Source organism: Trichosurus vulpecula, chromosome 3, assembly GCF_011100635.1.
Source record: "Trichosurus vulpecula isolate mTriVul1 chromosome 3, mTriVul1.pri, whole genome shotgun sequence".
Taxonomy (NCBI): domain Eukaryota; kingdom Metazoa; phylum Chordata; class Mammalia; order Diprotodontia; family Phalangeridae; genus Trichosurus; species Trichosurus vulpecula.
The window spans coordinates 356,594,324-356,622,213 of record NC_050575.1 but is presented as its reverse complement, the minus strand read 5'-3'; the positions used below and the strand labels follow the sequence as shown (position 1 = coordinate 356,622,213).

General features: G+C 36.5%; 1 protein-coding gene across 1 annotated transcript in view; it reads right to left on the bottom strand.

Moving 5' to 3' along the window:
* Positions 1–755: 755 nt before the first annotated feature.
* Positions 756–27,890, bottom strand: part of HNRNPLL (heterogeneous nuclear ribonucleoprotein L like) — a 55,398-nt gene continuing 28,263 nt past the window's right edge. The window contains exons 4-13 of the mRNA XM_036750467.1: positions 21,776–21,861; positions 19,601–19,697; positions 19,441–19,513; positions 15,739–15,810; positions 5,456–5,673; positions 3,441–3,562; positions 2,381–2,582; positions 1,705–1,762; positions 1,526–1,624; positions 756–975 (exon numbers count right to left, since the gene is read on the bottom strand). Coding sequence (XP_036606362.1) covers positions 920–975; positions 1,526–1,624; positions 1,705–1,762; positions 2,381–2,582; positions 3,441–3,562; positions 5,456–5,673; positions 15,739–15,810; positions 19,441–19,513; positions 19,601–19,697; positions 21,776–21,861 — 1,083 coding nt within the window. The 3' untranslated portion in view covers positions 756–919. The remainder of the gene's footprint in view (positions 976–1,525; positions 1,625–1,704; positions 1,763–2,380; positions 2,583–3,440; positions 3,563–5,455; positions 5,674–15,738; positions 15,811–19,440; positions 19,514–19,600; positions 19,698–21,775; positions 21,862–27,890) is intronic.

Here is a 27,890-nt window from a genome sequence, read left to right as displayed (position 1 = left end):
GTGGGAATGAGAGGGCATGGGGAAGAGGCACACCTCACACAATCTGAAATTCACAGCAGCATAGACTCAAAGTGCAAAGGGCATATAAAATAAATGCCTTATAGGATTCCTTCCAGATAGTCATCAGTTTTTTCTATATTAAATTCTTAACAAGCATTGAAAGTATATGCAAGATTAAGTCACATGCAACAAATGAAGATGAACACACTAACTCAATGTTGAAACTTTAATTATAAAATCCCCAAACTGGAACTAGCAACAGATAGTAGCATGTCAATACAAATGGACAATGGCTTAAAAAAAATACACCAATTTAAATAAGTTTGAGTGAATACTGTACAAGGGTATCCATATGTCTGTTAGCCTCTTGGAAATATAAAATCAAGTATATCTGTAGTACGTAAAATTCACCATGTGTCATGTTATCCTGAAGCCTGATGAGCACACTTTATAAATACAAGTTATATTTCATGTGGATAACTGTGACATACCTAAATAACTAAACAGATAACATTGGATTCTACCATATTAAAACGCAAGACTTTCACCTGCCAATTTATTTCATTCACAATGGAAATATATCTGCAAGTCTTTGGCATTAAGAATGCAAATACATTTCCAACTGTGGAAAAAATAATTATATTAATATTAGAAACAATATAACTGCATAATCTACAATGCAGAAGCAGATATTCTACAATTATGTAGTTATACTATTTTAAAATGAAAACAGTATTTAAGCTTACAACAAATTCACTTGAGGCCAAAAGAAATCTGTTTATTATAAAACAAGATACAAGGTCTTAAAAGAGAGCAAGGCAACATTAGATCAACCACTTTAGATTTTGGAAATAAAGTGTAGTTTGAAAATTGTAAAGAAAGATGAAAGTAGCTCCTAACATGCTATCCTCTTCTCTTCTTATAAATGGGATGAAGTAGAGAAGCAAAGCTTCAATGTGTAGGGATTAGAACCATCTGTAAAAATTAAAAATCAAGGTTAATGGCTAATTCTGAAACTGCTTCACCTACACAATTGGCAATTTAACTTTTAGAATCTCCAGTTCAAGTTTACTGACCCTCTTTATCCAGGGAATGAATACAAACAGGAATGGAAAGTAGGAAAAATCCTAGGATAAGGAGAAATCTACTATTTGCTCTTTGCCTTGAAATGAGAAAGAAGTCCAAGCTTGAGTTTTCTGCTTGCCACTGCCCTGAACTTACTTTGCATCCAAATATTACTTTTCAAAAAGTGAGGAAACCACAAACACTAAGCCCCCAAACAGCTCAATTTCTTCCCTAGGTTGTAGGTTGAGGTCAGAAAAGGCATGTCTTAGAATAAGGTTTGGCCTGACCTCAGAACATCAGAGGATCCTAAAGAAAACTTAGCTGACTCTGAACTGCACAAGACACTTAAGTACATTAGCGAAAAATACTTCTATGTTAAAACAATACATTGTCACTTTGTCCCACTGCACTGTAATAATCTGGACAAATTATACGGGTTCATAAGAACTGTTTGACTTACTCGGAACTCTTATTTGGTAGTGATTAAGGGCAGTAAGGGCTTCTACTGCATCCGTCTTGCATTCCCATTCTAATAGGCCAGAGAGTGTTTTGGCAGAAGCTACAACATAAAATGTAATTGTTGTTTTCTCGTCATAATCAACAGCTCGGAAAAAAAAAACAGTAGAGCAAATCACTTACGTTTTGCATCAAATACTTTGTATTTGATAAATGTGAGAACTTCATGATCACTACATAACTGTCAAGGAAACAAAAACAGAAAAAAATTTCTGAAAAACTTTTTTAGACAAAAAAGTACATCTTCTTTCCAGAAAATAAAAAATTACTAAGGAGTGTAGGTTAGGATCTCACAATTAAGTATTTATAACCAAGTAAAAAGACTAAAAAGAGCATACGTAACCAACTTGGTACTTAGTGAATAACCAAGGATAAATACTATATACTCTGATTGGCTAGAATATATAATAATACCATCTATCTTTATAAGGAGATCAGGTAATTTCTGGAAGCAATTTCTAAAATGTGATCCTAAAGTAAGGGCAGGCACAATTTTGCTTCAGTCCAAATTTAAGGAGATGGAAAGGAGTAATTCTATTGGTATAGGAGCTTACACATTTTACCTTGCCACACCTTCCAACCCCTCCCCGAGAGAATTTAGCCAGAAATCTATAAAGGTAAAATGAGGGGGCTGGAGTAGGTGATGTCATTAAAATCTCTTCGTGTTATAACATTCCAAAGAAATGCTGAGGAGAAAAGAAGAACAAAGACAACAACTGGGCCATAAAGGATTTGGGGATGCAAACTACACAGATTCTACACTTAACATTTGTATTTTTTGGAGCCAATTAATTCCTACCTTTGAAAAGGTGTCTTCTGTGACACACAGTGGAACATTGTAATAATGCAGCACACAAGAGGGTGGCTGGATTATGTTCTTGGATGCCTGACCAGCACTTGTAAAGCGATTATTTTTGCTCATGGCAAAATCCTTGTAACTGCTTGTACCATCTTCCAGTTCAAATATTTGACTAGGAACAACTGAATGTTGTTTAGATACACTAAATATCAAAAAGAAAAAAAATACAGAATGCACACTGTTAAATAAAGGTCATCAAACTAACCCAAAATATTAGGATATATACTACATTTATAGTAATCCTAAGGAAAACAAATTATAAGAAAATTTAGCTATTTAAATACATGAGTAATTAGTTTAGGTTCTGATTATTCTTTTTTTGGGGGGGGGGGGAGGAGCAGGGCAATTGGGGTTAAGTGACTTGCCCAAGGTCACACAGCTGGTAAGTGTATCATGTGTCTGAGGCCAGATTTGAACTCAGGTCCTCCTGACTCCAGGGCCAGTGTTATAACTCACTGTACCACCTAACTGCCCTTCTGATTATTCTTATTATTTGCTTATCAACTAAAGGACAAATCTGTTAAGTATTTTCTTATATTAGAATATTTTTTAATCAATTAAACAAATTCCTCTTTTATTTTTGTAGTGCCTTCACTTCCCAACATCTTTCTCCCTTATAATAAAGAGATTGAAAAAGAAAACAAAAGAGTTCAGCAAATGCATCAATCAAGTCTGACATCACAAGTAGTCTGCATCAATAGTTCCCCACCTTTTCAGAGAGAGGTGTATGTGCATGCTCATTAGCACTAATTAGTATTAGCATATTTTAAAGAAATATTTATCAAATTAAAAGCTGCCATTTTAGTAAAGTCCGTTGTGATAAGACTAGAAAGGTCAGCCCAAGAAAAAGTTTTCTAACACCACAACAGGCACTCATTCCCGGTATACTTTGAATTCTAAAAAAAATTTAAGTTAAAACTTAATTCCAATTAAAAAAAAATACAGAACTATCAAAGATTAGAGAAGCAGCATTTAATACATGTTTATTAAAATAAATTACCAAACATTAAGTCTTTTTCCAAATAACTTGACATTATTAAGATGTGTGACAGCTCGTTCTACTGCATACTCATCACCCATTTCTACCAATGCTGTACCAGGAATGGTTTTCATAAATTTTACCTGTCAAAATAAAAAAAAAGAAGGTAACCAATTAATTCTACAATTCTATATCAAATTTAAAGAAACTATGAGTAAATGGTTAAAGACCAAGCATGAAGATCATTTGAACTCTCACTTTATTCTGGCATGCCACTGACATTTTTGCTTCATTTACACCAAAATCCAGTGGAAAATGAGTAGTGTTAGACTAGAATCTACAGCCATTACCCAGCAACGACATAGCTTGTAAATGAGTAGCCTGTTTACTTTCTTGTCCTTCTAACTCAAAGAATAATAAAATAAAATAGAATGCATAAGAGGAAGCAGGGTATAATGGATTAGGAGAAATACTTGTAATCGAAAAGACCTAGGCCCAAGTTCTGCCTCTGACATAAACTGGTCAGGTGACCCAGGACAAGTTACACAACATTTCAATACCCCAGAAAACTCTAAATTGCGTAACAGTCACCAATTTGAACTGATAGAGGGGATATCCTTGCCAAGAGTTTCCTCCATCAATGAAATCACAGGTCTAAACAAAAAAAAAGGTGAAAAAATGTCACAAAGCACCTATTTCTCTTAAATTAGTTGAATAATCTTTATTGTTTTGGAGCTTTATACACATGCACAAAAAGCCACCAGGTGAAAAGTAATGACAAAATCCTGTTATAACTTGTTAAGATGCCAAGGGAAAATGACATAATCTTAAATACCAGTAAAGTGACATACTCAATGAATGTAATGTGTCTATGACATACTTAATTCCAGAAAAATGACATACTCTTAAATACCAGTATATCTCAAAAGACCTATGTGGGCAACCACAGAGATCTTTAAAAATTGCGCTGGTGTATACTTAATGTGCTTTATTGTCAAGGCTTCAATATTTCAATTAATGAGAGAACTGAAATAAGTTACCAATTAAATACTATTAGAAAAGGTAGGTTTGGATTTTTGTTTCTTTTTAAATTTAATTCAGTCAAATGTGGTGGGGGCCACAAAATCATACATGTGTGATAATTACCCTTGTCTTATAAGATCAACACCTGCTCAAGTCAGATGACACATGTCAAATCATAGAGGGTTTCATTGGAGTTGACAGGACCTAGTCCCAACAAATCACTGATCTTTGAAGCACTGCAACAAGACTAGAGTGAGCATGGATAAATGTAGAGAGCGGAAATTTTTCTGGGCTCACTTCACTTCCTTCAGTTTCTCAAACATCAGTGATTTTGTTGAGGTGAGTCCTCCTTCCACTGACTCATATCAGAAACCCTCTATGATTCAGCAAATGGTCTTTGAGAGTACCTCAGGCCAAAAAACTTATCATTCTATAGTAAATCAGGTAATGAGCCTTTCCAAACTTAGCTAAAGGGCTGGTCCTCCAAAGGCAGCCAGTCCATCACTGAACCAGAACTTCATCTTGAAGCATCAGTTGGTTTTTTTTTTTTGAAGGTCACTTAGTTGTCAAATATGCAATTATCAGGGCTTAGGGAAAGGAAAGGAGTAAGCATTTATTTATATAGCACCTACTATGTGCCAGGCATTGGGCTAAGCACTATACAAATATCTCATTTGAGACTCACAGCCCTCATTCGAGAAAAATAAGGCAAAGAGAAGTTGTGACTTGCCTAGCATTACACAGCTAGTGTCTGAGGTCAGATCTGAACTCAGGTCTTCCTGACTCCAGGCCCAGCTACACTCTGCATCCTAGCTGCCACAAGTAAAATTATTAGGACCTAAGCTAAAGATCTATTGTGGTTTTAAGAAGTTTTATTTGTCACCTTTATAAATACTGCTCTAATATGAATGAACAGGAAGAATAAATGAGGAAGAGGGCACTGTATATTTGGAATAGTTTCAGGACTTCTAATTAGATAGTGTTGCAACAAATGGTCACTTCATGAAGTTTACCTTTTCGATATTTCCATACAAGCAGAACAGATTGAAGACCCTTGAACAATTCATCTTCAATTGATGTAACCCACTAACCATAACAACTGAACCAGAAGGATTTCCCCCGTGCATATAGGAGGAAGAAGCCTGTGGAAGGGGATATGCAACAAGTTCAGGCGTATCTCGGGAGCCCATTCGGTAACGGCTTGGTAAAGGCAATAATGGACCATGTGAACCTACAAAAATGGTTGGGGGAAAAAAGCACTTATTACTTATTTCATTTTGTAAAAGCTTCAGTGGACATACTTCATTATTAAAAAGTAATTTCCTAGAATTAGTTTATCATGAAGAAAATATACTCATTAACATATTTCTGAAGGCTTGTTTTCAAAGCATATATTTTAAACATATAAGAATTCCATTCGTTTGTATCATGTCTATCCTACACTGACCTAAATGTATTAAACTACAAATTAAATACTTTTTATAATATAACTAATATCCTATAAAGGAATCTTTTGAAAATAATTTCAATTATAACGTGACCTTTGCCCACCTTAGTGCTCTACTAGAGGAATTACTTCCCTATCAGCTATATCTTGGAATAGAATTCCCTGCAATGAACTTTCCCCTAAATCTAAGAAAACCATGGGTACCAAATACAATTATATTTCATTTATCTGCACAGCCTTACCTACCTAGTACCTAAAATTGTCTAAGTAGTCAAACAAGGGACCACAACGTGCTTGTACTAAAGCAAATGGGTTTTATTTACAGAAACCTTCTTCAGGAACAATATCTTCATATTGTGGATACTATTCTAAGGAACTTTGTTACCTATTCACCCCACCCAGAGAAGGCATCAAGCCAATAAGAAAGCAGGACTGAGAGTCAAGGAGCTGTAAGAGACAGACATAATGAAAACAGCCAGAACAAACACAATGTCCTATAAAAAGCAGATACAATAACCCAAAACATATTGCCATAGGACAATGTGGGAAAAAAAGCAATTACCTTTCAACACTTACAGGATCACTGATCTAGAGCTTGGAAGGGACCTCAGATACTACTGTACCAACAAGGAAAATGAGGTCCATGGAGATGAAGTGACTTCCCTAAGGTCCAACAAGTAGTGGGATTTGAAACTGGGTTCTCTGATGCAGTGCAGTTTCCCTTCAATAGTGCTAGAAGACATGCCTATATATTCATGCTATAGTTTAGTATAACTAATGACTTTCATAATAACAAATCACCAAGATAAGGTTAGATCATATTGTATATATTCTGTTTTAAAGAGGGTTAAGAAAAATCCAACACATTTTGGGGAAATTTCCTTCATAACTGTTTAAAATTAATAAAATTAGTGCTTAAAAGGATAAAACTTCAGGTGTTTGGAAAATTCACCTATGCGGCACTACTCATTCTCTGACAATGACAAGTAAGTCATGAGTTACTATAAATTCCCTGAAGGTCATCTTCATCTCTGAATTAAAAACCTGTCTGATAACTATAATCAAAGAAGATGCTAAGCATTCACTAGCAGCTTATATAGAAAAATCTTCTTGGAATCAAAGCAAACAATCTTCTGTACTTAGAAGTGGCTCACTACTGTTTGAGATAGTATGGCCTAGGCCCTAGAGAATAAAAGTCTTGCCTTGGAGTCAAGTCCAAATTCCACCCATGGTACTAGCTGTGCAACCAATTGTTTGCAAATCATTTAATTAGCAGCTTAAAGCAACTCCCTATGCTTTATCTACAAGATACAGACAAGCTGCAATCTGTGTTGGTGGAAGGACTTCATACACTCGGAGTTTCCCCACACTGACAAACTGCTGCATCTTTTGAGTACTGCTGAATTATGGTTACTTCTATTGGCTCAACCAAGGCTTCCACACTGCCCACTTTATCTGACACACACACAGAGGATTTCAGGCATCTTCTTGAGATTGTTTTCTGTTAAAAGCAGAGGATATAAAAAAATCTTTGATCTGGCCTACTACTTATTTTAACTTTCAGAAGGAACTGAGGGAAGGTCATGGACCTGATTTGGCTAGTGACATGAAATGAAAAAAGTCTTAAGTGTGACTGTATCATCTTAAAGGTTCAGAATAGTCAAGAAGGGGAAGGTTGAACATAATCTGTTTATCTTCTAAACTTCGGAGATGGAGATTTCAAAAAAGTTCAAACAAAAAATAGGTTTTATCCTATTTACTATGAGTCATACAGTTCAAGAGGGATGGAAGGCGCTCAAGAATCAAATTCTAAGAACACAATCCCAAATGACCACTACAAAAAAAGAAAATGGGGAAGCATCATTTCAAAGTTTCATGTTTGATACAATTCAAGACAAACCTTTAAGTAGCACCTACCATCTAAAGCAGCACTTCTTAAACTATGGATCATGACCCCATGGGGTTGCAAAAAATTTGGCAACAGTAAAAGATTTCTGAATGCGCAACAACAAAAATTTAATTTAAAATCAAACGAGTAAGGAGTGTTTCTGGCAGCACTTGCCCATGTTGCATCTTGCAACTTCACTGCAGCCTTGGCACTTCGCACTGCACATGCCCTCAGGCCACTCAACACCAACAAACACTGCCAAAATGTGAAAAGGGTAGAAAATGGAAAAAGTTTAAGAAGCCCTGATCTAAAATGCATTATGTTAGTGTTTGAGATGATACAAAATTTAGCTGAGACAAAAGCCCTTACCCTCATGGAGTTTATTTTGCTTAGTAGGGAGATCTGTGACATAAATGTGAATGTATCAAATTAATAAAGACTTGGAAACAAAATGCTAGGTGAAGCAGATTCAGGGCCCAGGAGGAAAAGGAAGGGAAGAGGGAGAGAGAAAGGAAGAGAAAAAGTTTCATGGAAAGCGGCATGGGGAATAGAATTATAAATAGACAAAAGAGGCAAAAAAAAAAAGAGGACATTCCAAGAAACATAAAATGTGGGCAAAGGAATGAAGGCAAGAAACTGCAAAGTGTGGTCTGGGCATAAGTAGTCCAATTTGAATAGACTATGTCATACATAGAGGGAGGCAGTATGAAATGAGCCTGAAAAACGAGATGAAATCAGACGTTAGAGGGTCCCTTAATGCTCAGGTATGGGGTTTAGATGTTTCTCAACAGGAGGGCATGAGGAAGCATGATGAAACAGAAATACTGCTGGATTTGGACACAGAAGACCTAGGTTCCTGTCATTATTACTATTTGCTACCTATGTGACCCTAAGAAAGTCACTTAGCTTGTTTGGGTCCTTACTTTCTCATCTGTAAAAATGAAAGTGTTCGTAGAGAGGTTCTCCAATGTCTCTTCCTACTTGAAATCCTATGAATCTAAAGAAACTGATAGGGCTATACAAGTACACCCTCCAAAGAACTCAGACATACAGGCACAGACATACAGAGAGAAGCAAGGTCGTGCAATCAAGGATGGAATACAAAAGGGACATGGACTCATAAGAAAAAACACAGGAAAGCCAACTCCAGAATTAGCACAGGTTATGAAAAAATAATAAAGGGCAACAAAAACTTTTGGGGCTGAAATGATACGCTCACTACTTTAAGTAGCTGAAGCAGTTAATGGAAGCAGTTAATTTCTCTAAAATGGTCAACAATCTTCAGACTGAAAAGCATGAAGCAAAAATTAAAAGTCAGTTAAAACAATAAATTATTTACCTAAATGATTTACTTATTCAGTGTCATACCAAACTACCAAAAGATGGTTTTAAAGAGCTAGAAAAAAATAACACAGTTTATCTGGAGGAACAAAAAGTCAAGAATCTCAAAGGAAATGAAGAAAAGTAGGGATGAAGAAGGCGTAGCACTTTCAGATCCTAAACTGTATTACAAAGCAGTAATCATCCAAAATGATTTGTACTAACAAAATATATTTTTTAAATTGTTCCATCAACCTCCCCCCAAAAAAGACTGGTGCTAGTTAAGAATCAGAGAAATCAGTGTAATAGATTGGAGCATAGATACAGATGCGAACAAACACAGGAGTGTAGTGTTTGATAAACCCAAAGACCTACTGGAGTAAAAACTCAATAAAAGACAAAAACTGTTGGGGAAACTGAAAAGCAGTCTGGCAGAAATCAGGTTCAGACCATCTTGCAGCATACACCAAGATGAGCTCCAAATGAGTACAAGGCTTAGACATAAAGGGTGTCATCATAAATTTGAAGAGCAAGGAAGAAATTTCCCTTTCACATCTTTAGATAGAGGAAGGGTTCATGACCAAACAAAGGACAGAGAGGATCACAGAAGACAAAATGGATACTTCTGATTACATAAAATTGAAAAGGTTTTGCACAAACAAAATTAATATAGGCTTCAGAAGGGACACAGGTAATTGGGAGAAAAAAAATCTTTGCAGCAAGTTTCCCTGATAAAGGTCTTGTTTCCAAGATATATAAGGAATTGATTCAAATTTGTAAGAGTGAAAGCCATTCTCCAACTTAGAAAATAGTCAAAGAACATGAACAAGAAATTTTTAAAGAAATCCAACCTATGGATAGCATATGAAAAAAAAATGCTCCAAATCACTAATAATTAAACAAATGAAAATTAAAGCAACTCTGAGGTTCCACCACACATCCATCAGATTGGTAAAGTTGTCAAAAAGAAAAGGACAAATGCTGGAGGAACCGTTCAAAAACAGGCACGTTAATGCACTGCTGGTGCAGCTGTGAATTGGTCCAGACATTTTTGGAAAGCCATATGTAACTATGCCCAAAAAGCTGTTAAACTGTTCGTGCCCTTTGACCCAGAACAATACGACTACTAAGTGTATGCTCCAAAGAGGTCAAAGAAAGAGGAAAAGGACCCGTATGGATAAAAATATTTATCACAGCTCTTTTTGTAATGGCAATGGATTGAAAACCAAGTGGGAGGGAATGGCTGAACAAATTATAGTATATGAATGAAATAGAATATTGCTGTGCTGCAAGAAATTATGAGTTCCAGAAAATTTGGGAAAGCTTATATAAACTGATGCAAGGTGAGGTGAGCAAAACCAGAACAATTTATTAAAACGGCAACAACTTTAACCAATGCAATGACCAATCCGATTCCAGAGGACCAATGATGAAGCATGCTTGTCATGTAAGCTCAGTCCCTTGACTGAGAAGTGACAGAGTCATAACGCAAAATAAAGACATTGCACTGGAAATGACCAATGCAAGAATGTTTTGACTGACTATATTTGTTACATGGGCTTTTTTCTTTTTAATCAGGGGAGGTAGAAGAAAGCAAAAATATTTTTTTTCACTGAAAAAAAATTTTCTTAAAAGAGTAAACTTCATGAAACCCAAGTGGGGTAGGGGAGAAGGAAGATACCTAGCGCCCAGTTCCTTCCCTGATTTTACCAACATGCTTGAGTTGCCTGTACCCATAAAAAATCTTCATTTGACCCTGTTGTCCCCTCAAACTATCACCCTATAGCACTGATCGCTTCATAGCAAAACAGAAAAGCTATCCGCACTTGAAACTTCCACTTTCTCTCCTCTCATCTCTCAACCCTCTGAAATACAGCTTCCAGCCTCATCACTCAACTGAAAGAAACTCTTCTCTACTAAGTAAGCAATGCTATCCTACCTGCCAAATCTTATGGCATCTTCTTAATCCTTCTTAACTGCTCTGCTTCATTTGACACTAGGACCACACTCTCATCCTAGATACTCTCATCCTTGCTGGGTTTTTGTGACACCGCTCTCTCTCTTGGTTCTCCTCCTACCTTTCTGATTGCTTTTTCTCCTTTGCTGGATCTTCATTCATATGCCGCCTCTGGTGAATATACCCCAGGACCTTGACCTAGCTCCCTAATCTCTCTTGACACTTGGTGATCTTATCAGATCCCATGGATTCAGTTATCATATTTGTACAGATGACTCCCAAATTTGTATATCTAGACCTAGTCTCTCTCCTAGCTTCCAATTCCACATCACCAGCTGCCTACTGGACATTTCTATTAGAATCACAAATTCAACCTGTCTAAAATGGAACTCATTATCTTCTCCTGCTACCTCCCTATCCTAACCCTACACCCCTTTTCAAACTTCCCTGTTTCTGTTCAGGACAACAATGTCCTAGCCACATGAGTTTGAACCTAGCAATCTTCACCTTGAAAGACCATCGATTTGGAGCAGAGGGGGCCCTCAGAACTCATCTAGTCCACTCTTTCATTTTATGGATTAAGCACCAGAGGCCCAGGTAAGTTAGGTGACTTGCCCAATGTCTCACAGGTAAGTGGCAGATTCACAATTTTAGTCCCCTGACTCCAAATCCAGTCTTCTTTTCACAGTACCATGCTGCTTCCTCCCACATGCCCATTCAGTTGCCAAGTCTCGTTGATTGCCTCCGCAACAGCTGCTGAATCCTTGGTTTCCTCCATACTCACTTAGCACCATCCTATCTCAGGCCCTCAAACTTGTAATAGGTCTCCCTGTGTCCATTCTCTCCCTTCTGCTTCCTAGGCTTCGGAGAGCTGCCAAAGCGATTTTCCTCCCCTGCTCAATAGACTCAAGTGATTCTCTACTGTCTTTAGAATCAAATATAAACTCCTCCATTTTATTATTTAAAATCTTTCTCAATTTGGCTCCAATCAATCTTTCTAGACTTATTATACATTTTTTATTCCCTTCACATCTGGAGAATCCAGTCAAACTGGCCTTCTTCCTGTTTTTCTCATGCTGTACTATGTTCTGTCTCGATGGCCTTTGTAGAGGCTTTCCTCCAATCTTGGAACGTACGCCCTCCTCATTCCCACACGCTAGCATTCCTAGTTTCCTTCAAAGCTCAGATCAGCACGACTTTCTATGTGAAACCTTTCCTGATCCCTCCCAGCTGCTAATAATTCCTCCACCAAAAGTACCTTGTATATATTTACTTGTCTACATCTTGTCTCCCTTGATAGGTTGTAAGCTCTTGAGGGAAGAGACTGTTACATTTTCATCTTTGGATTCCTCAACCATGTGTTCTTAACCATTTTTGTGTCATGGACAACTTAGGTAATCTGATGAAATCTATGTACCCCCTTCTTGGAATGGTGTTTTTAAATGAATAAAACATGCAGCGTTACCAAAAAAAGAAATTATATTGAAATATATTAATCAAAATATTGAAAGCTCCAACGTTCATGGCCCCCAGGTTAAGAACCCCTGCCTTGGACAGTACTTGGAACACAAGAGGGACTTGGTAAATACTTGCTGACTGAAAAGGTAACTGAGAGTTCAAGTAACCTAGTCCCAGATGAATTATACTGCAAGTACTAAAATAATTTCCAGATATGACTAATAAACCAGGGCCACTTATCTTTGAGGAGTCCTAGAGAATTACAAAAATGCCACAGGATGTGAGACAGGCAGATGCCTGAATTTTCAAAAGGAAAAGGACAAAGATACTGCAATCTGTATGCCAATGAACTTGACCTTCGTCACTGGGAAAATTCTAGATTTAATTATACACAAATGGCTCATGAAAACTTGGAGGAACAGAGATAATGAAGAGTTAGCATGAGTTCACCTTATAAGAACAAGTCATGCCAAACTAATCTCATTTCTTCTTTTTAATAGGCTTGCTAACTAGACTCCATTGGTAGGTCAGGGAAATGTTATAGAGAGGACACCTGGATTTTCAGCCAGGCACTTAACAAAGTCTCTTACTATAGCCTTACAGAAAATGTGCACAGAGAAAAGTGCATTGAACAGTACAGTATGGTGGATTCACCCAGCACCTAGCATGGTGCGTTGTACATTGTAATTATTTAATAGGTGTTTTTTGTGTGGTGTTGAATAACTACTGATTGAATGACTAAAACCAAAGAATGCTGATTAGTGGATGGATGTTAACATGGAGGGATTTTTTTTAGTGGTAGAGAGCTCCTGCTTTTGGGCCTGGAGAAAAACATACACAGTACATTTATCAAATCTAAAGATCTGACAACAAAGTGAGGTGAGGGAAGAAAGGGTTAGAGGTGTAACTATTAAACTGGATGACTGAATCAAAATGTAAAAAGCTTTGCTGGCCAGAACAGTGGGTCCACTCTAACAAGACAGAATTTAACAAGTATAAATGAAAAATCCTGCACTCAGATTAAAAAAAGTCAACTATATATGAAGTACAGATTGGGGCGGAGATACCGGCCAGGAAAAAGACTAAGGTTGACTAGCTCGATGAGTTAAGAGTGTTACATAGTTATACAAAAAGATAATGCAATCATAGGTAGAACTAAGAGAAGTATAATATCCAAACGACAGCTCAGTATCACATTAGAATTTCAAATCTTAAGAAAGATATTAACAAACTGCAGCATCTGAGAAGGAAGCTAACCAGGAAAGAGAAGGGACACAAAATCTTGTCACTGGAGATGTTCTAAACAAAAACAGAATTATAGCTGACATTTATATAGCAATTTAAGGCTTGTAAAGCACTTTTTATGTACATACATATGTATATATATAATTTATTTATATCTATATATAATATATAAATATTAACATTATAGGTAATATTTATATATAAATCTCATTTTGCCCTCAAAATAAACCTGTGAGTCCAGCACTATTATTATCCCCCATTTTTCGGATCAAGAAACTGAGGATCAGAAATGTTAAGTGACCAACTCAGGGTCATAAAACTATTAAGTGTCTGAAGCAAAATCCAAACCAAGATCTTCCTGACCCCATGTCCAGGATTCTACATCTACTGTGCTATACTGCATAGATGCCTAGATGATAATTTATAATGGATTTCACAAAAGAGATTCACAATAACATCATAAAAGTATTTTGCTAGAAACTGAAAAATATTTAATTATAGTAACTTCAGATGCCAATTTGTATAATCTCAATAAAACATTTTATCAATTGCATTCCTCACTTTCTGCTAGCAAGAGCAACAGCCAGATACTTATGATATAGCCCCTACTTGACAAACACTCTGTCCCTCCTATCTGTATCACCTGAAGTTTTCTAGTGTCAAAGATGCTAATAGAAGAATAACCTACTGAAGGGCAGTAATAAAACTTAAACCAGATGAGATTTTACCCATTATAAGAAGTACCATGATATAATGAAAGACTACTAGCTCTGGAGTCAGAAGATCTGGCTTCAAATCCTGCCTGTCACTATCTGTGCTATATTAGGTAAGTCAATTTTCTTATCTATAAAATGAGGGGGTTGTACTAAATTAGATGGCCTTGAAGGTTCCTTCCAGCTCTAAATCTATCATTCTAAAAGTTTAAAAAAAAGCTATATTAAGAAACCATACCATTTAAGATTTCTAAGTCCCAATCAAAAGCCCATTTACTTCAAGCATGCTATTTAATACTACAAAAGAATATAGACAGCTTCTCAAGAGTCCATTATAATAGAGGACCTGTATAAATAAACATCAAGAGAGAATAACATGGACATTATCTCCAACATTGGGGGTGGGAGATGGGGTTAAGGAGGAGTTTGATCCAAACCTTTGATTTCATTGACATAGGGAACTCCCAGTGAAGTAACCCTTTCCAATGCAGATAAGCTACCCCTGTGCAACTTAACAATCTTGATGAGTTGGTTGTCTATGTCACTGAACATCAGTACAGTTATTATCCCTTTCACATGGGGGAATAGGGGCTCAGCACCTCCACAATCTGTTAAATCTGTGTAAAAATTTTTGGCTCTCCCTTTATTCTACAGAAGAAGTCTAAATTTTTTCTTTTATGGGGTATTGTGACAGCACCTTATTGTAAAATTTGGGTTAAGTATTTGATCATAGGCTTTGTGTGGTCTGTTGGTTTTCATGTGACATCTGCAGCTTCCACAAAACTCCCCCAAAATTCCCATTTAATTTTATATGCTGACCCATGATATATTGAAACTGTGATGGGTAAAGTCACAATGTGGAAGGGAAAACTGTATTTAAGAAATGCCTACTATGTACAAGGCACTGTAATAGATGCTGGGGAGCACAAAGATTGAAATGATCCATACTCTTAAGGTGCTTACTTCTGTCAGAGAAAACAATCTGTACTTTTAGAAGTATATATTGAATAAATTAAGAGAAGTTAAATGATTTGCTCAGATCACAAGGTCAATGTGTGTCAGAGGCAGGACTTGAACCCAGGTCATCCCAACTCCAAGACCAGTTCTCTGTCCATTATACCACATGGAATCTCTTAAATTTAAAGGAGACCACACACACACACACACACACACACACACACACACCATTCTGCACCAGATATATAACATTAAAAAAAAATCAGTTCTCAACTTTTTCTACTACATTCCATTTGCTTTCATTAACTTACCATATCCATCATGTCTAAAGGATGAAGGGTGTTCTCCCAAAATGGCTTGTCTCTGACGACCCTTTCCTCTATCTAACACAGAAGCAGAAAAGTGGTTTTAACAATCTGGACCTATGTACTTGATAGCGTTCTCATACCGGACACAGTATGACAATTGAAAGAAAAGAAGTTTGATTCCTGGTTATCTTTTAAAAACCATTCATATCCAATTTAAACACAAATCATATCTGTTTAACACCAAGTTTAGATAAAGAATTTTTTCTGTCTAACAAATTCCACTTAACTTCAAAATATCTTTTGGCCAATAGCAGATACAAACACTTAGAATTTAATGGAAGGCTGGATAATTTTCAGAAAGTGCAAAGTACGCCATGCTAAAGGTTAACATCATACAGGGTTTACCAATGTATGTCTTTAAAACAAGCTGTAAGTGCAGGACTTTTGAAAGACAGTACCTGAATCATACTATTAGCTTCAACAGCAACACATTTTCAAAGTGGGCTTCTTTCAAGAAGTTTCAGCATAAGCCAACAACAACCTGTATTACATGGTTTCACAATCAGTAAACAGAGAGTATTTTATATGTACATATACATATTTACAAATACCTAGTGATTTATGAGAATGCTGAAAATTACATATTCCTAGCCCATATGGTACCATGGGATAGGATTTCAACTATAACCAAAAGTCAGTTTCTATTGGCTTTAACAACAGGCAATACCTTGAACAACCCCCAGTTTAAATATACCCAGATAAAGCTAACCAAGGGGTCAACATTATTGGATGAGAGCAATAAAACACTCTCAAAACATTTTTTACTAAACTACGGAGAAGTTATACCAGATTTAACAAACTTTGAGTCATTAAAGTAAAATCAGATACAGTAATCAATCTGATTCAATTTAAATATTTAAGTCTTTAACCAGGTCTTAGGTTTTTGCCAGTATAATGCTTAACATACTTTGAGCAAATGAGTTCCATGGGAGATGAGAAAAACTCAACTTTTCAAGTTTGGAGACCTATCCTTCCCCCCCACCCTCCCCTTATCTAGTGGAAGTTTAACACATTATTGGTTAGTAATCTTTATAGAAATTAGAGCTAGCACCGAGATAATTCAATTCTAATGATGTCAAAAGTGGCAATGCGGAAGACTGGAAGTTAATCAAACTGAATTAACCTAGTCCTAGCACTGCCTATTTGGCAGTGGAATTTTGGGCAAGTTATTCAACCACTCTATTCCTGTTACCTCATCTAAAAAATGAGAAATTGGATGAGATGATTTCTATAGTTCCTTCTTTTTTGTGATTCTATGTATTTGAGGTATTATTTATTATTTGTGGACTTTTCATATTGGTACCAGCAATTCCATGAATACACTTAAAACAGGACAAAAGTTGGAAAAGCATAAGGCAAAAAAAATTCAGGGAAAAATTTCTAAAAACTTAGTAAGGATTTAAGAGGCGATAGAAAAAGAAATAAGCCCAGGTATTAATGGGCTCTTATTTCTTTTGCAGAGAAATTCAAATAAGATTTTTTTAAAAAGCAATAGCTAAAACAATTGCAGTACCTATTATAAAAGCTAAAAACAATGAAGAAAAACAAGTTACCAAATTATTTATAAACAATATAGAGCGAAAAAATCAAAAATAGAGAAATTTCTCTTTCAAAGAATAACTACAACTCTTTTTTCCCATTTCCCTCATCTAGATTAGCAGGGCACTATTTAAATATCTAACTTAAACAATTAAATTAGAGTAAATGAGCCTTCCTTAGAGACAGAGACAAGCAGTTAAAAAAATACACAAATCTATAAATAGTATTTTAATACTTAGACTTCAATGGATCCCATGATCTCATCATGGATAGTTTAGGCAACTGCATATAAATAAAAGATCTAGTTGATAATCATAAAGAGTTGGGAATTCAATGTTATAAAAATCTATACTCTTAAATGAGTAATAATAATTACAATTAAACTCTGAAAACTGACATAAGAGGTTTCTCATCAACCACTCACCTCAATATTTGCATTTAATTTTTCAATATTTTATTAACACATGCCAAAACCTATGCTTAGCAGAAAAACATGGGGTTCAGCCAAAGCTGAATAACAAAACAAAACTATTTGTAACCCCATGAACATGCAAATCAAGATTCTAGATATTAAAGTTAAGGGCCAATTGTCATTCAAGGGACCAAAAAATGTCAATAAATGGATAAACAATCATCTAATCTTTTTTGTTAGATTATGCTGTTTAGCACCTACCACCCAACATAGTTAGGATACTATAATAGAATCTGCTTTTTTTTAACTTTGTAGATTTACTAAAATAAAATTTCAAAACCAAGTTTAAATGCTGACAACAGACTAGGTAAGAACTAGCCAATACTGTAGCCCCCTTGTTAGCCTTTTACAAGATGCACATTTTAATTTGTATATTCCAGCATTACCACAGTTATTTTGACAATTTTATGAATCAAATCTATTTTGATGAAATCCAGAATTTCTATAAAATAGTTGAATATGCATCTCAGATGAATTAAAGCCTTTGTTTTCATATTTATCTATAGTTGAAATATAATCTACCTTAAATAGACATGATGCTTTCAACCTCTTAAATTTCTAAAAATTATACAAATTATACATAAGTAATGTCTACTAAGAATTGTTACAGAAAGTGACAACTTTTATGAACAGCCACTTTACAAAATGCAATCTACACAGCAAGTTGTCTTTTTTTTTTTTACAAATGATGCATATTTTTTAATTACTGTGTGAGAATAAAGCCTTGTTCAATGTCCACAGTTAAGATTATGTCAGTAAAAGTAATTTAATTGCACCAAAGGGGCACCTTCCTATTCCTTTTACCTTTAATATACCTGTGTGGACTTACTATTATCCACCCCTCTCCCAGTTCAAGGCCTTTGGGTAAATTAATCCTGATCATTAGCTACATAACAATTTTAATCTAAACTGTAAAGAATTAATTACAGTAATGTGCAAAATCATTTACAACATTGTAGATAAACTCTGCATTTTATAGACTTTCCTTTAATGAAATGTTAAGTTCTACAACTGCAACCTTAAGGGAGATTAGACCAATATACATACAATTGAATGAATGGGCACAGTCTATCATGGTGTTCATCCCATGCAAGTCTGAAGTACTGTTAAGTGTCCTCCTTTAAAAACTGGTGGTGGTGGTGCATGCAGTATGCAGTCAAGGTGAATTGCAAGTCTGAGTTTTTTCAGAGGGCTTTTTGCTGATGCCGATGTTGTGCATGATGAAGTGTAGAGTCAGCCTGCTGGAGTCCTCTATCCTTCTTAATGCCTTGTCCAGCTTGGGGGGAAAGTCCTTTCCATAGAGAAGCAGTGTGCAAGTTTGTAAGGAATATTCTGAATCAGTTTCCTCTCCTCCAAAGAGTGAGAGCTGCTTGGAGAAATGCAAGTCCTGGAACTGCGGGCGTGCCTGCATGTGGGGGCTCCTTGTTGAACTACATGATAGCTCAGTACACACCAGGAGGGGGCGCTAATGTTCAATGTTAATTTCTCCAGGATTACATGATGGTCTTTTGAAACAATGCATTCACCAACAAGACCTCATTTGAACTAATTAGTTCATTGCAAGAAAAAGAAAACTAACTGCATATAAAAATGACAGCATACACATTTACATTTTATAATACACAAACACCTACCTCGTCTTCCCAAGTATGGTTTAGTGTAGTCCCAACTGTCATTGTCGTTCCTAATAACATTTAGGCGTGTGGGCTGTTGAGATTAAATGACAGTAAGTCAAAAGCATGAGGCTAAAACGTAAACACTGCTTTGAAGAAATTATAACTAAAAAGTACGTACCCTTGCATATTCAATTTTTAGCGTACAACAGCCAGCATATATATCTGCTCCATTAAGTGCTGCTTTAGCTTTCTGGGCACAAAGAACTGATTCAAACATAAGTTTTGTTAAGGAAATTTGCTCAAGATACACTTATTTTTTTCTCCTCTCCTGGAAAAACACAAAATAAAATCTGAAATCTCTCACTAAGCAAAAGTGGCTAGAAAAGGTTTAAATGGAAATTGTTGATGTTTTTTAATGTATGGAGTCCCAAAACGCAAAGGAGGCAACATAGTTTCCCATCTATTCTTTTAATTCCAATTTAAAACAATAATAAAAATCATCAATAAAAGTATTTATAGAATTGTATGGAGATATAACACATGAAGAATTAAACAGGGGCAGCTAGGTGGCACAGGGAGTAGAGCACCAGCCCTAAAGTCAGGAATGCCTGAGTTCAAATCCTGCCTCAGACCCTTGACACACTTACTAGCTGTGTGACCTTGGGCAAGCCACTTAACCCCAATTGCCCTGCCTTCCCCCTGCGCCAAAAAAAAAAAAAAAAGCCAGATAAAATCTGTGACTAATTTAAAGTTTCTAAAATCTTACTAGAGTATGCGAAGCATGGTTTCCAGACAGAAAATATTAAAACCAAAAGGATTTTTAAAAAAATATGAATTACAATATGCTTAGGTGCTTCAGTTAAACCCAACAACCATTTATTAAAGTATCTAGGCACTAAGGATACAAAAATAAAGCAATACACAATTAGTGCCCTCATATAATTTGCTATCTATTAAAAAGAATGAGGCAGGTCTTTCCAACTCTAACTCTTAGGAAACACAGATGAATACAAAACAAATTATAAGTATTTAAGAGATCTAAACAAAGTAGTATTAAGAAATTCAAGGAGGGAAAAACTACCTAATTTGGAAGAGAGGAGAAAAATTAAATTTATACCTGACTTGGAAAGGAAGACTTTCAGAGCTGAGGGGAAAGGGAGGAAAGATAAGGCCATTCCAGATATGAGGGATACACAGAGGCAGACATAGAACCAGTTCAAATCAAACTGTGATATGGAAATTGGGGCAGGATGAGATTTTGAAATGGCACTCTACCCCATAGTACAAAAAGAAGTAATATGGGACAAAGGAACTAAAACAAGTTGGAACAAAGTTGTGGTGGGCCTTGAGTTTCCCAGCCAAAAAATTTACATTTTACTAGGTAAACAATGGAAGCTACTGAAAACTGAGCAGGAGAGTGACATAGTCACATACCTATACATTAAGAATACCTTAGTATATGTAGAACCTATGTCGGATTACAAGCCATCTTGGGGGTGGGGGAGAGGAAGGGAGAAAAAATTTGGAACTCAAAAACTTGTGGAACTGAGTGTTGTAAACTAAAAATAAAAAAGAAATTTTAAAAAAAGAAAAATGAAATTCAAAGAAAAAAATAAGCAATAAAGAAATAAAAAAAAATAAAACTCCAAAAGAAAAAAAGAATACCTTAGCAAGTATGAAGGTCATACTGGAAAAAATAACTAAAGGCAAGGAAGCCAGCTAGGAGGCTATTATAAAAGTCTAAGAGAAGTAATCAAGGCCTGCACAAATAATAATTTATACTGACACAGAGCTTTAAGACTTGGGAAGTACCTGACACATACCTTATCTCACTAGACTGTCATAACAATCCTGTGAGATAGAGATTCTGGCTTTAATTCCTCTTGCCACAATGTAGGCTGTGCAATAATTAATGCTGAATGACTCATATTGGTAGGTTGTTTGCCACTGCTTCCAAAGGCCTCATAATTAAGTTTCTTAAAACTCTGACTTAAAATAAAGTTAACTTATAATGAACCTCAAGGGGGTACAGTATACAGATTATCTAATTATTATAAAAAGAAATTTGTCCTACTAGAACTGGAAAAAATTAAAAATTTAAAATATAACAGAGCTTCATTTTAAAGTTACTGTTAGAATCTTACAATTAAGTATACTGTATTAAAGTCACAAAATCTAAAATTTATGCTTTTTTTTTGAAAAGTATGCTATACGTAAACTTTTATGCAATGAAACAGGAAATATCCAACTATTTAATAAGTGCTGAAGCAGCAAGTAAAACTATGGTGAACATCTGGATGAGACACTCGTAGTTATAAATTACAAATAAGTACAAATATAAAATAAAGGATATTCAACCATTGCTTGTATTCCATTTCTCTTGAATATGACAATCCGCTGCACTTTTCCAACAGGATTGCACACTGTATATAAAACATCCTAAGAAGGAAAAAAAATTTTTCAGCAAAAGTTTTGGATTTATCAAAGTATTCATGCTATAAAATTCAGATTATTATTATAATTAAAAGGAAATTAGTATAGCCCTATTCTCCCCTTAAAATTAACAACAAAATCAATTACTTCTACTAACAATACACAGAACACCAATTTTCTAAAATGCAAAAGTATTTTAAAATTTTTACATGAATCTGATAAAGTTTTGTTTCTTGTCATTCCAAATATTTTCAAGAGTACATTAAACTAAAATTACAGTTAAGAGAAAATGAACAAAGTATAGGCAATAAGGATACACAAGAAGGATGTGAAACCCAAATGAGTATTTCTCCCAAACAAAATTAAAGTAATAAATGTTGAACAGAAAAAATGTCAAGTATGTTATGCATTTATCCACTTATTTCTTCTTCAAAATGTCAACTCTGTTTAAGATAAGGATTACACATTTTTTGAACTGCTGTATTCATGGTACTTTCAACATTAACAGAATATCCCTGATTTGAGCTTCAGGTAGACAAGTTCACTTTGTTTTGTTTCATGGCTACAGACTGACCTGTCTGGCCAGATAGTCTGCAAATACATGGCCTTTGTAACAAGAGCTGAAGGTAGACAGAATAATACAAATCTACCCATACTGCTGGAAAAACTTAAAAGTACATGTTGTAATAGCATGTCAACAGGGTCACCATGTACAAAGGACAGCTAGTATAGTAGTCTGTGTCCAGGATCTCACTTAAAAGGATATTCAAATGTTATTGAGAATACGTTAGTATTAAGACATGCACAGTGATGTTTTATCTTTAATTACTCAGGAAGACAACCTACCAATTGCTTAAGGTATCTCCAGGGCAAACAGTAAGCAAAGAATATGGTGTGTAAAGAGTACGTCCCTTAAAAGCAGGATATGTAGCACTGAACTCATTATTACCAGAGACTGGTAAATTTGGTCAACGATGTGCCTGCTGCTACTTCTCTCGGTCTCCTTTATATGCCTGAGAGCTGTTGAAGCTTTAATCACCACTATGCGAAATGGTAGCTGGCAATCAAAACCATTTCCTTGATGATAATGAGGTATGGCTTACCCCCAACCCCTTGCTCAACAATTCAAATCAACCAGCATTTATCAAGCACATATTACGTGACAGGCACTAGGGACACAAAGACAAGCTCTAACCAGTCCTTGTCTTCGAGAAGCTTATGTGTACACAGATTAGTGGAGTATTTGGGGGAGGGGAAGCACTAAAAACCGGAGGAACTCTGGAAAAGTCTCTTGTAGGGCTCCTCTGTTGAGTCTTGAAAGGAACCAGAGATTCCAAAAGTTGTGAGGAAGGAAAGAATTCCAGGCCTTAGAGATACCCTGTTCAAAGACAGAAGCAGGAAATGGTATGTCCTATAGAGGAGACAGCAAGTAGCCTCAAGTTACAGAAGGCCAAATAGTAACTACCGTAAAATATCCTTTCCCTTAATTTTAAAGCAACTTTGCAAAGAACCTAATTTGAGCTAACCCTCTCTTTCCCCATTAGTTTCTCTTTACTTCCAGAAGGGAATCCTTACAGGAGAATAAGCAAATCTTTACATGAGGGACACAGGATCCTGGCAGGAATGGGATTTTCATGTCTGTGAAGAAAAACATAACGAATGTACCAAAGTTAAACTGCCAAAATATTGTACTTAACTCTTGCTTGTAAGTCAAGCTCCTATCCCAGCTGTCCAGCAATCAGAATAGTTCTGGGAAATTTTACTGAAGAAGGGGAGGAAAAGAGCTACCACAATGAAAGAGAACCTGTCCCAGATACACCACTTCAAGCAGTATCTCTGACATTGGAGAATGTTAATCAAATCAATTCTAGGCAGAGACTTGAGGCTCAACAATCATTCGTGGGAGGGGTGTGACAATTTTTCCTATGACTAGCAAACTATCCTACACTCAGAATCCCTGGGATTTATAGATTCTATCTTGCCTTCCCCTGCTACTACTCCCTGACTCCAATGACCTCCCAGGTCAGCTCTACCCTTACACTTCCCTTGTACCTTATGACAAACCCCTATTCTATTGTTTTAAAACTGCCTTCATATTAGACACTTTCCTCTCATGATCATTCTACTTTATTGCAATCATGGAAACCTGGCTTGTGTCCCTGGCCAACTGGATGTACCTTCTCTCATCTCCCTTCTGCCTCTTCCCCATTACTACTAATGCCTTCCCTGTGAGATTGCTTCCCATTTACACTGTCTCTGTTTTGTATGTACAGTTGTTGGCGCATTTTCTTCCATTAGAATGTAAGCCACTTGAGAGCAAGGATTCTTTTTTGCCTTTCTTTGCATCCCCAGCACTTAGCACAATGGCTGGCACACCGTAACCTCTTAATAAATGGCTGTTGAAGATGATGATAATAATCTCAACACACTGGGCCAGGAAGAGGACACTCCTCCTACTGGTGCCATTCAGTAACTTTGGCTCCTTTGAGGTTCACTCCATCCAGATATAATCTGAGTCTGGTAATTCAGAGCCTGGTGGAAGTTATCTACTGGCTTTGGGGTCGTTCTCTCTCCTTTCTCAAGGAGTTCAGTACCTGGCTCACACTTACAAGAACCTCAGAGGCCACCTAGTTCAATGTGCAGCTGAACAAGCATCCTCTCCATAATATCCCTGACAAGCACAATAAAATTTTATCTTCTTTATTCCAAAATTTGCTTATTAAGCTAATGCAGTTGGTCCATTAAATTCATTATAAAAATCAGAGGTTATTGTTCTGGGTAAAAATCCAGAGTAAAAATAACATGAACCTCTCTAACTACCTAGACCTTGTTATCCAGAGCGTTTATGAAAACTGGTAGCTTTCAAAAATGAAAAGGATTTCTTACGCTAGAAGAGATAAAAAAAACAAAGGCCATATGACCTTTAATGAAATATTACCACACACTGAAACAAAGCTGAATGGAACCTTCAATGTAAATACTACCCTTTATATCTGAGGACTTCAGCTTTAGTATTTATACTCCTCTCAAATACCCGTTTCCCAGCTCATCATCTCCTCAACTCTCATGGTCTATATCTTCACTTCACCTCAGTCATACACAGGGATGGTCATGCCTCTGATTTCATCATCACCCACAGGTACCCCAACTCCAGAATGAAAATTTACAACTCAAATTCATCTGACATGTGACCCAGACTTTCCCTATCCTTTCATTTGCCCCCTGACTCTGTCTCCTATGTCCCCCTAAACCTATTCTCTCTCCCTACCTCAACCTATAGTCACTCCAGCCCTCCTTGATTTCTCATGCTATCCTGTAGGAGAGGTCACCCCAGCTGAGCCTTGGAAAGAACTAAGGATTTCAAAAAGGTGATGAATAAGGAAGGAGAATATTCCAGGCATCTCTCTTCTGAGTTACAGTCCCATACCACCAACAGCCAGAGGCTTATCAAATTTAACATACTCAGAACTTAAGTCCCTTTCTTTCCCCTTCCACACACTCTTCATCCTAACTTCCCAACTTCTATTCAGAATACTACCATTCATCTAGTCAGTAAATCAAGCACTCATTAAGCATTTAATATCAAACACTGTGTTCAGGATACAAATGGTTTTAAAAAAAAAAAGTAATCCCTATCCTCCAAGAGTTTACATTCTAATAAAAAAGACAACACATACATAAACTGGTATGTACAAGACAAATCTTGAATGAAGCCAGGAATTCCAAGAGGCAGAGATGAGGATGAAGTGCATGCTAGGCATGGGAGATAGGGCAAAGGCATGGCAGATGGAAAATGGAGCAACTTATATGAGGGACAACAAATAAGCTCTCAGGCAGAACCATAAAGTACATGTAGGAAGACTGAAAAGACAGAAAATGCCAAAGTACTTTCATTTGATTTTAGAGGTAACTGGAAACCTTTAATGCCTTTACTGAGCACGCTGATGATATGGTCAGATTTGAACTTGAGAAAAATCATTTTGGCAGCTCTCTAAAGGATGGTTTGGAATAGGAAGGGAACCGAGGCAGAGATCATTTAAGAGGCTAACGCAATAATCCAGATGAGAAGTGATGTGGGCCTAAACTAGGGTTGTGACTATGTGGGTATAGAGAGGAGGATATATATGACAGAATTCTGGAGACAGAAATGACAAAGTTTGATGGGACATGTAGTAAGAGTGAAAGTAAAGAACTGAGGAAAACACTAAGGTCATGAACCTGGATAACTGGAAGGATGGTGGTGCTCTTAACAGTAACAGCAAAAATCCAAAGAAGAGTGGGAAAATGATGAGGTCTACTTTGGACATGTTGAGTTTGAGATGTTCCTGGAAAATCCAGTTTAAAAGGTCCAACATGCAGTTCAGGATACAGCACTAGAGCTCAGGATAAATATAAAGATCTTAGAGTCATCTGCATAGAGAAGACACCTGAACTCAATAGAGCTCATGAGATCACTAAGAGAAAGTATAGAGGAAAAAAGGGGAAGAGGGTTCAAAGCCTAAAGGGATGCCTATAGTTAAGAGGATAGGATAGGAATGAAGATCCAAGAAATGAGGCTGAGAAGGAACAGTCACACAGGCAGGAGAAATAAGAACAGTATCATGAAAACACAGAAAGAAGAGAATATCTAAGAGGACAATGTCGTCAACAGTGTGAAATAGTGCCACGAAGTCAAGGATGAGGACTGAGAAAAAGCCACTAAAGCTGACAATTAACAGACTATTGGTAACACTGGAGAGTGTAGTTTTTGTTGATTAATGAGGTCAGAAATCGGGATACAAAGGGTTTAGAAGAGAGAGAAAGAAGAGGAAGTAGGAGTTTGCAACCTCAAAGGCATTCTAAATTCTTCCTTCCTTTTCCCAGCCCCCATTATCCAATCATCTGCCAAATCTTGCCCATTTTATCACAGTTATCTTTCAAGTCTGTTGTGTTCTCTCCACTCATGCCACAACCACCATGATTCAGACCCTCATTACCTTACCTGGACTACTGCAATATCCCTCCAAATGGCTTTCCTCTCACTAGCCTCTTCCCTCTCCAATCCTCCTTCCACCTAGCTAGCAAAAAGCACAGATCTTACCATGCCACTCCCCACGGCTACCCCCCTTGTTTTAGCATTTAAAGTCCTTCACAATCCAACTCCAGTTGATTTCATACTCTTCTTCCTAGCACTCTGCACCAGCTAAATTGACCTCCTTGTTATACTCCATAAATGACATCCTGCCTCCCACCTCTGTCTTTGTATAGGTTGTTTCCCATAACCAAAACACTTTCCTTCTTTGCTTCTGCCTCTTAGAAGACCTAGCTCTCTTCCCAATTCAACTCAAGTGTTCACCTAGTAGGTACTTCTGCTGTTTCCCCAGCTATTAGTGACACTCAACTCTTTTTATTTTGTTTTAGATTCACTTACACATGCTCTAATAAATACTTGTTGAAATGAACTGATAATCAGACAAAACAATTAGACTGGGAAAAAGTGAATCACAGGGCCTAAGGAAGCCATATTTACAGATAGGAAAGCAGTCTGTGGTTAGATTCAAAGCTGGGAAGACAGAAATTTTAGTTCTTATGATGGCTGCATAATAAACATTCAAATCCTGAATCAAAGAATGAATACCTTTAATTATGGCAAATAAAGCTCTTTAAAGTTGTAGCAAGAAAATAGTTGCTTGGTTGTTGTCCTTCATTCTCAAAGAGGACCAAAATGATATCACTATGTTAGAGTCTAGTTACAGTGTGTGGGACTATGGCTGATTAGACCATTATGAGTTTGGAATGCTCTACCACAGGTCGGGCACAAATAGTCCATGTAAACATATGGGGTAGATTCTCTAAATCTGTGCATCTCACACTTCTTTTGAGCTAATTCAATTCTGCTTTGCTCATAGAGCACAGCACCTTCTCTGATGCCATGCTGAGCAGGCCAGTGTCTCCCATGTCACACAATCCAATCCCACGTCACACAATTCCAAAGTTCTATCTATTAAGTTTGCAAACTGCCTAACTGGGATTCTAAGTACCCATTAGAGGAAGGC